This window comes from Dromiciops gliroides, chromosome 5, assembly GCF_019393635.1.
Source record: "Dromiciops gliroides isolate mDroGli1 chromosome 5, mDroGli1.pri, whole genome shotgun sequence".
Classification (NCBI taxonomy): domain Eukaryota; kingdom Metazoa; phylum Chordata; class Mammalia; order Microbiotheria; family Microbiotheriidae; genus Dromiciops; species Dromiciops gliroides.
Window position 1 is genome coordinate 291,743,698 of NC_057865.1, and position 9,361 is coordinate 291,753,058.

The 9,361-nt window shown below is 51.2% G+C and overlaps 1 protein-coding gene across 1 annotated transcript in view; it reads left to right on the plus strand.

Moving 5' to 3' along the window:
* TNRC6B (trinucleotide repeat containing adaptor 6B) overlaps window positions 1-7,942 on the plus strand; it is a 221,057-nt gene extending 213,115 nt beyond the window's left edge. The window contains 4 exon segments of the mRNA XM_043965071.1: window positions 3,464-3,688; window positions 3,816-3,886; window positions 6,229-6,368; window positions 7,105-7,942. Of these exon segments, the coding sequence (XP_043821006.1) occupies window positions 3,464-3,688; window positions 3,816-3,886; window positions 6,229-6,368; window positions 7,105-7,492 (824 nt within the window). The 3' untranslated portion in view covers window positions 7,493-7,942.
* Window positions 7,943-9,361: the final 1,419 nt, after the last annotated feature.

Below are 9,361 nucleotides of genomic sequence, written 5' to 3' on the forward strand. Positions count from 1 at the left end.
TAAATGCTCCCCCCTCAGTAGAACGTGGGTAACTTGAGGGCAAAGACTGGTCTTTTATATTTATATTACCAGCTATATTACTAGCTTGTTCATTGGTTATTCAGCCCAAAGGAGGCAGCCCCAAGTGTAACGGGGACATTGCTCTAGGCCTTCCAATGCAGTTTTCTGCCGACCCTCCTCTGCCACCCTCCTCGGCCCTGCCCTTCAGAATTGGAAGAAGGATGCCTGCTGCCCTTTGCAGATTGCAAATAGAAGGGGGATGAGTAAATCTTTTCTCTCACTTTCAACCTGTCCCTGTCTATTGGCTCCTTCCCTACTACCTACAAACATGCCCCATGTCTCCCCCATCCTGAAAAATCCCTCACTTGATCCTTCCATGCCAGATAATTGCAGTCCATTGTTGCTAAACTCTTGGAAAAGCCCATCCCCCAGAGTGTCCCCACCTTCTCTCCTTATCCCACTGGCACCATTCTCTCCAAAGTTACTGATTGTCTCTTGGTTGCCCACTCCTCGTTCTCCTTGACCTTTCTGGGGCCTTTGACATTGTTGATCACCCTCTTCTCTCTCAGTTTTTGGGACACCACTCTCTCCTGGTTCTCCCGCCTATCCGACTGCTCCTCTTTCAGATCACACCCTGTAAGCAGAGGAGTCTCTTCATCCTGTATACTACAGTTATCCCTTCCACATCACAGTGATTAGGGGTGCAGCTCCCCTGCGATCTGGAATATCTGCATAAAATTTTTTGGCCCTCCTATCATACCAGAGAAGTCTGAATTTTTTCTTTTTCTTTTATGAGGTAGTCACAGTACCTTATTGTAAAATTTGGATTGCTATTCACATAATGCTATTTCGTCCGCAGCCTCCATAAAATCTCCCCAAAATTTCCAATTTGTTTCTTATGCCAACCTGTGATATATCAGAACTGGGATGGGCAAAGCAGAGATGTGGAAGGGATAACTACTTCCCTTGGGAGTCTCTTCAGCTCCACGGATTCAGTTACCGTCTGTCTGCTGATGATCCTCAGATGTACTTACTCTGCCTCAGTCTCTGCTGACCTCCAGCTACTGTGGGGACCAATTGTTAATTGGGGAGTGCTAGCTAAGCAGCTCCCCACAATATTGGGGCAAGGAAGGGGACCGGCAGCCTCCCTCAAAACAGAACAAGATTTATTTGAACAAGAATGAACTTAAAAACAAAACACAAACAGGATCAGTAGGATCAAGGGAAAAGAAATAAAATGGGGAAAGGGCAATGATAAAACCTGAAAAAATACCACCGCCCAGGAATCAGCTGAAAATAGGCCACAGAACGCCTGCTGCTTTCCAGCTTCCACCCAGAATGCCCAGTTCTCCTCCCCCAAACCTAGAAACGCCCCACACAGCCCCAGCCAATGGGATGGCCGCTCTGACCGTCACATGACTGCCCTCACTAGGCTGTCAGTCATTCTAATTTTGCCAGGCCCATGTAGGCGTTGGCGAGTGGTGATGACGTAAGTGCCAGAGCCCTGGCAAGGGCTACAACCAGTGGGTGGAGCACCTTGCGGAGCCCCAGGCCAGCGCCCGCTGAGGCATAAAAACCTCAAATAACAATGAATTGTTTGCACTACCTTTCAGGCCTCTTGAACTGGATGGTCAGTCAACCTCCTTTTCTTTCCTCCTAAGCCCTCCCCCTCTTCCCTCCCTGTTCCTGTAGATGGTAGCACCATTCCCCCCGTCCCACAGCCCAGGAGTCAGCCTGGACTCCTCACGCTCTCTTAGCCCTCCAAATGCAGCGTGCTGTCACCTGCATGATTGCTGCCGGGCCTCTGCCAGCCTCATTTCTCCCTCCTAAGTGCAGGTCTGACCGCGTCATCCCACTCCCCTTTCCAGCTCAGTAAACGCCAGTGACTCCCTTTCACCTCCAGGATCAAATGTGAGCCTCTGTTTCTCTGCTTGACATTCAAAGCCCTTCCCTCCCCCCCAACACCGAGTCTTCCATCCAGCAACACGGCCTCTTGGCCCGTCCCCCATCATTGAAATGCTGTCTCCTGACCCCCGTGCTTCCTTCAAATGTCAGCTCAAAGCCCATCTCCTCCGGGAAGCCTTTCCTCACTCCTCTTCATTCTGGTGCCTTCCCTCTCTTCATTATTCCCTATTGATCCTCTCTGTAGCCGGTTTGTATGTAGGTGTTCGATGTCTCTCACATTAGGTTGTTGATTGTTGATTGTTTGGCAGAAGAAGTTTCTAGACAGTCTTAGCTCATAAAATAGCAAGGTGGGGCCGGAGTGGAGCGCGTCAAGGGGCAGACTGGGCTTCCCTCGATGCTGGGATCATTGGAGAAAGGAAATGCTAATGACGTTGTGAACAAGATCCCTGCTGCATCAGGGCATGGGGAAAGGGAGCGTGCTTACGTGCACATCGAACTTTTAAAGCTTTTTCAGCTGTGTTTGTGACTTGGGATCTGTTTGACATTCCACTGCATTGTCATTAACAGACTTCCTCCCTATCCTTGATTGGATCATTCTCTGCCTTTGAAGTGTATTGGGGTTTTTCCCCCAAGCTCTTGAATTGTTGATATTAAAACCTTGATGCCCATGTCTTCCAAGTCTCTTACCGTTCGTTCCCTTAAGCATCTCTCACCCCTGCTCTTAGGTAACCTTTTCAAAAGCTTGGTTCATACAGACACACACTTCTATGTGGTGGAGATGTCACTGTGCAGTGAAGACCTGCACATAGTAGGACCTGTTTTTCTCAGGCAGGCCACTGTACTGCCATCCACTGCAAACCTGTCTTCATTTTTCTATTCCTTTATCCTGGCCAGCAGCTTGGTGTCATTCTAGACACCAGAGACTCCCAGTCCCACTGGTGTCTGTGTGTCTTGTTTTATACCCATCCTTTCCTTTTTCTTTCCACTGCTATAGTAGTGAGCTCTCCCTGAGGCTGCCTTTCTTACCCTCCCCTCCATCAGTCTTTTATTTCATCCCAGTGCAAATTAACAGTCATTAATTTTACATTTTCACACTACATGTAAAGGAAGAAGATGGATACTCAAAGTATAGTCTCCCTTTCCTTGATATGCTTACAAAGTGTCTGTTTTAGGTATAGATTGAATTATTCTGTTAAAATGCGTGTGAGGGGGGCAGCGGATAGAGCACTGGCCCTGGATTCAGGAGGACCTGAGTTCAAATATGACCCTGGGCAAGTCACTTAACCCTCATTGCCCCACAGAAATAAAAACAAATTGTGTGTGAGGCTGCTATAGGTGACAGAGTGGATAATCGAGTACCAGTGGGTTCAGATCCCAGGGGATCCAGGTCAAATTGCACTTCCGTACCTCAGTTTTCTCATCTGTAATATAGTAGGTGAAGATAATGATAGCACCTCACTCCCAGGACTGTTGTGATCACCAAATAAGATGATAGAAAGATGAGCTCATATTACAGTCTAATGTAAGTTGTAATTCCTACCTTCATTCTCTCTTCTAGCAAAGTTCACTGATTACAAATCAACATGGTCCCCAGATCCCATAGGACACAACCCCACTCATCTCTCCAACAAGATGTGGAAAACCCATATTTCCTCAAGGAACACTAGCGGGCTGCCCCGCCCCCCTCCTGGCCTGACCAATCCCAAACCGTCATCTCCCTGGAGCAGCACAGCCCCCCGCTCAGTCAGGGGATGGGGGGCCCAGGACTCCAGGCTTGCCTCAGGTGAGGGTATCTAGGCCTTCCCCGGGGGCACAGGGCAAGGGGGAAGCATCCTGCCTGGGGTCCCTGGGGCAGGAGGGGGGTGGGCATGCACCTGCCGGCTCTCACCTGCCTTCTCCTTTGCTTCCAGCCTCTGCCTGGAGTGATGGCGGCACAGCTCGTCCCAGTTACTGGCTGGTTCTTCACAACCTCACTCCCCAGGTACTCGCTCTCCATGTTCTTGTTAGTACTAGAGCTCTGTGACTGAGAGGGGCAGGAGGAAGCACACAGGGCATGGAGGGCAAACGGCTGCTCTTGAGTCTGGGACTGGCTGAGGACCCACTCGCAGCCTGCCCCAAGAAGCCAGAGAATTCAGACCATCTCCAGGAGGGCAGTAGTGAGGGTTTTGCCTCGGTTTGTGTAGGCAGACGTGTATACCCGATCATTTGAAGGAGGTGGCAAAAGGTCTGCCAAGACTTCCTATAAGAGGTGGCACCCACCTTGGGCCTTGCGAGGAGACTCGGAGTGTTAGAAGGTGAGGAACAGTGAGACACTCCAGGTACAGAGGCAAGAGATGGAGTACCGAGAGGCCCTACGGATACAGAGGAGGGAGGAGCCCAGGGAGCCAGGGGGAGGAGCTGGTTTGAAAGGGGGAGCAGTGACGAGCTCAGTGTGGGACATGTTGAGCTTCCGGTGTCTCCTAGACGTCGATCTCAAGATGACCGCTGAGGGGCGACCCAGGGCGGCAGAGGGCAAGAGTCAGGTGTAGAGAGGCAGCCAGAGGGAGGAGGACTTGGGGGTACTCCTGGCCTCTGGGCCTAAGCAGGATGGGGTGCACAGTGAGGACAGGAGATGGAGAGGACATGAGAATAGAGGTTTAAAGGCCACACAGAGGGGTCAGCTAGGTGGTGCAATGGAGAAAGCACCGGCCCTGGATTCAGGAGTACCTGAGTTCAAATCTGGCCTCAGACACTTGACACTTAGTAACTGTGTGACCCTGGGCAAGTCACTTAACCCTCATTGCTCCACCACAAAAAAAAAAGTCATTGGGAAACGTTTAAAAATGAAGCACAACATGGGCAATGTTCAGGGTGTCTGATGCCAGTGCTCTAGAGGAAAAGGAAGGTAACCAGCCCTATGGTATGCTGGGCATACAAAGAAAGACAAAAACCAGCTCTGCTCTCAAGGAGATGACAGTCTAACAGGAGTGACAGCATGATAAGTTAGCTGGCTAAATTCCATTTGGGCCACATTCAGTTTGGATGTGCCAATGGGGCCTCCCGGTGGAGATATCCAGAAAGGCAGATGCTCCTTAGGACTGAGAGTCTGAGTGTCCATTTGGGAGTTAGTGGCATACAGATGGTCCTCAAAACCCTGGGAGCCAATGAGCTCCCTGAAGGAGGATCCGGGACCGAAAGGAGGAGAGTCAGGAGCCAAGAGGGCTGAGCAATGACAAGATCTCTCTGCGGGGCAGCTTTGTGGGCGTTTGGCCATGAAAGAGCTGCCTGGTGGTCACCAAAAGCCAGAGAGTCTGTGTTTTCAAGGTCGGGCCAGCGATGGGCACAGAGAAGAAACCCCATGGGTGAGCAGAGATGGGAGTGTAGCCAGGGAAGGCGAAGGGCAGCCACTTCCTCAGAGACGAAAGTGGGGGGAGGACAGAGGCTTCTGTGGAAGGGCTTTGAGAGAAATGACCCCCATGGCCACTCTACATGGGCAGCCCTCTGCCTCAGCGTCCTCTGTAAAATGAGAAAGACAATACTGGTTGTCAATCTTCAGATCAAATGATAGAATATCTGTAAAGTGCTTTGCAAGCTTTGGAGTGGTGGGTTAATGCTAGCTACTGGTAGTAGTAGTCATTCTAGGTGATCAGTTGATAAGTCATTGAAGAAGAAGGGGGAAGAGCGGTCAGGATTCAGTATCCCTGAACATCTCCCCGCCTGACTCAAACCTGCCTTCAGGGCTGGGTCTTCTTCTCATCCCAAGAGACTGGGGCCTGCTCGCCTCAGTCAAGGTTTTGGCGGCAAGAGGCACAGTGTCCGAGGCCCCAATTGAGGCAGAGCCCCCTGGAGGTGACCGAAGGGCAGCATGGACGACAGCACTCAAAGCTACCCTGAGGTTTCATTTAACACTCGCCCTGGGCACTACACCCAGATCCCTGGGTGCGGCTGGCACCGTGCTGCCTCCCGTGTGAGCGACACAAACCGGCTCCCAATCTTGGGTCATTGCCCTGTCTTGGAGCTCTCTCAGGGCCTGCTGAGACCTTCAGATAACTAGGCTACAAGCTTGACTCAGTGCTTTTATTTTCTGGTAGAATTCTGGTCTTTTACCAGAAGGTTGTGTTGTGGGGGAGCTAAAGTGGCCTCCTTGGTGCTACTTCCCCAGCATCCTGGGGACCCCGAGGCTGTGTGGTCTGGGGGTTCCTTGGACCTAGCCTGTGGGTGGTTTTCTCTTTCCTGCTTCCTTCCCTCATGCCGTTGCTCTCTCTCTGCGGCCAAGAATCCCCGGCCTCCTCCCCTCCCCTCCCCTCCCCTTTCTTGTGATTCACCTGGGCCTTTCATCCTTAGATTGACGGGTCAACCTTGAGGACGATCTGCATGCAGCACGGCCCACTGCTGACATTCCACCTGAACCTGACCCAGGGCACAGCCCTGATCCGATACAGCACCAAACAAGAGGCAGCCAAGGCCCAGACTGCCCTACACATGTGAGTAGCTCTCCGGGCTGCTGCCCACACGGGCCCCCAGTTACCAGGCAGGGTGAAATGCTCAGTTCCCTGGGCACAGCGAGAGACACACTTGGTCTCCACAAGCTGGCTGGCCTGGGGCCGGCCTCTCCTGCACATGTGTGGCCCACATTTAAGAGATGAGAAAACCGAGTCCAAGAAGGAGAGTGAATGCCTGACAGTGTTGGCTTTGCATGAGCAGCAGGGACAGGAGTTAGAACACAATTTCCCTTGGTGGGGAAGCATCCTTGAAGGATGGCAGGAGAGGCAGTTTTTGGTTTGTGGCCAAAACGCTTTTTTCCCCACCAGGCACCAAGGACTGTTTATATCCAAAAATATTCTAATTTCTGATGAACAGCCCTGGAAACCATCTTAAGTCATAAGAGAGAAGAGTCTCATCCCCATGTTGGTGTCAACCCATGGTGACTTAGGATGATTTCAGAGGGTCAGTGTGGCATGGGCCTGCAAGGCTAGTCCTGGATGCAGGCAGATGGGGGGTTCAGAGGCTGCTCGTTGGGAGACATTTGGACAGCTGCTTGACCCCTCCAAGTCTGAGCTCTAGAGGAGGGTGTCTCCACACCAAGAGTCCCTTGCCCAGGTTTAGAGCACAGACAGATATGGATCAGAGCCAGCAGAGTCTCTGATGTTTTCTCTCTGTGTCTTTTAGGGTTTAAAAGTCATAGCCCCTCAGCATCACCCCTTTTCTGTCCCTTTCCAGGTGTGTGCTGGGAAACACTACCATCCTGGCTGAGTTTGCCACAGACGAGGAGGTGAGCCGGTTTTTGGCACAAGCCCAGCCCCCTCCCCCTGCTGCAACGCCAAGTGCGCCCGCCGCCGGCTGGCAGCCCCTGGAGACGGGACAAAGCCAGGCAGATGCTGTCGGCCCCGCCCTGAATCTTTTTGGGGGGTCAGCAGGGCTCGGCCAGTGGAGCAGCGGCGGGGGCAGCAGCAGTGGCGGCGACCTCCCTGGCGCCTCCTTGTGGGGGCCCCCAAACTACTCCTCCAGCTTGTGGGGGGTCCCCAGTGGGGAAGATCCCCACCGGATGGGCAGCCCTGCTCCTTTGCTACCTGGTGACCTTCTGGGAGGAGGGTCGGATTCAATCTGAACTTAGAACTTTCAACTCTGACCTCGTGACCTTTTTTGGAACAGCAGCAGCACTAACTCGACCTTTTCGTTTTTTTTTTCAACTTGCAATAAATACATTTTTAAAAGGAAAAAAGAAAACGGAGAGAGAAAAAAAAAAAGGTGGGTCATTGCCAGACTGTCTGAGCACATAGTTGCCTCCCTTATAACTTCAGTTTTTTCGTTTGGAAAATGAATCCAAAAAGAGAACATATCACTCTTGAAATACTTGAATCATGAACGCCAACCTAGAAAGACAATGTGAAGCAAGTACACATACCATTTAAATTTCAACACAAAAAATTAAAAAAATTAGTTTCTAGTTTTTCACTTTTTCATGTTCTACGGAAGTTGTTGCTAAGAAACATATATACTGAAAAATAGCTTTTTAACTTGGTTTGCACTGGGTGTGTTTCCGTCCTTAGGTCTACCGTGTTCGGGAGGGGGGAGGGCAAAAGAATTGTGGGGGTTGGGGGAGGGAAGACTAGACGGAGCCTCACTTTAAAACAAAACAAAAAACTTGTAAAAAAAAAAAAAAAAGGAAAAAAATTGTGATTGGCTGGTCGATAAATACCAGTGTGTGCTGGCACATGTAACTGCCCAGGCATGCTTGTGGTTGGTGTGTGTGTGTGTGTGTGTGTGTGCGCGCACGCGCGCACGTACCCACATGTGTTCATGTGCGTGTGCGCCTCCTCCTTGTCCCACCCCCCACTCATCAGAAGACTGTGTTGCTGCCAGTCCTCTGTGGGCTGGCCGGCCGGCCTTCTGCATTTCTGGACTAGGAGAAGGCCACCTGCCCATGGCTGAGCCCCTGGGGCTGACGCCAAACCCAGTGGGGCTGCACTCCCATTCAGGAGAATGCTTCTCATGGCCTCCAGCAGGGAGCTCTTTTGTGTTTGCGAGTCATCTGCATGTGTGTGCGCGTGTGCGAGTGGGTGAGTATGTGTGAGACAGCCTTGACTTCCATCCAGCAGCAGAGTGGAGCACTGCCGTGTCCAGAAATGCGATGAGCAGGAGGCACCTCTTGAGTGACCACGTAGTCGTTTGTTCATCCGTGTATTTTTTACATATTATTTCTGGTTTTCAAGGAAGAGACACATCAGAACATGCAACTGCTGTGTTTTCTCAAAGCCGGTCTCTTTTTGTTTGAGCGGGAATGGGTGGAAAGACCTCAGCGCGCTCTTGTGGCATATCCAAAATTGAGAACAAGAGCGGGTCTGCCCCTTCCCTGGCTGTGGCCCAGACAGACAGAATTTGCTCATTGGAAATCAGAAATTTCGTGCTTACCTAAATTTCCCACCAAGTTGTCTTGTCATTTTTTAAAAACAGAAAAACAGAGTTGAGCGGCACCATAGGCAGCTCCCCTCTGCTCCTGATGCTGAGTGTTACCTGTGCCAGGCCTGGGTGTGTCCCAGCACCAGACCATCACTGACCGAAACGTTTACTGAAGAATGTTCTTAAACCAGTGTGTACTTCAAGCCTTTCCTTTTGTTTCTCTGTGTCGTGTATTTCCTGTGTATGTGGTTTTGCTTAGGCAGGTCTAACTAGCAAAGACTTTGAGTATTGCACCTTGTTTTCCTGTATTGTTGCTTTTTTATTTCGGTATTTAAAGAAACTTTTGTGAGCATCAGTGTAGTTCAGTACTCTGGGCGGAACAGGGGCAACCTTCGAATCCACAGTAATGGCCAGTGTATCCAGGCACGTGCGCTGGGCTCTCCATTGGTACTGCTGCTTGTAGGAAGGGGAGCTGAGCGAACCAGACCGCAAGGAGGGGGACCCCTTCAGCCCCAGTGCCTGCCTCCAGCCTGGGCGGGAAAGAAGGGCTAGCACTTGGTTAGGCGTGGACGTCATC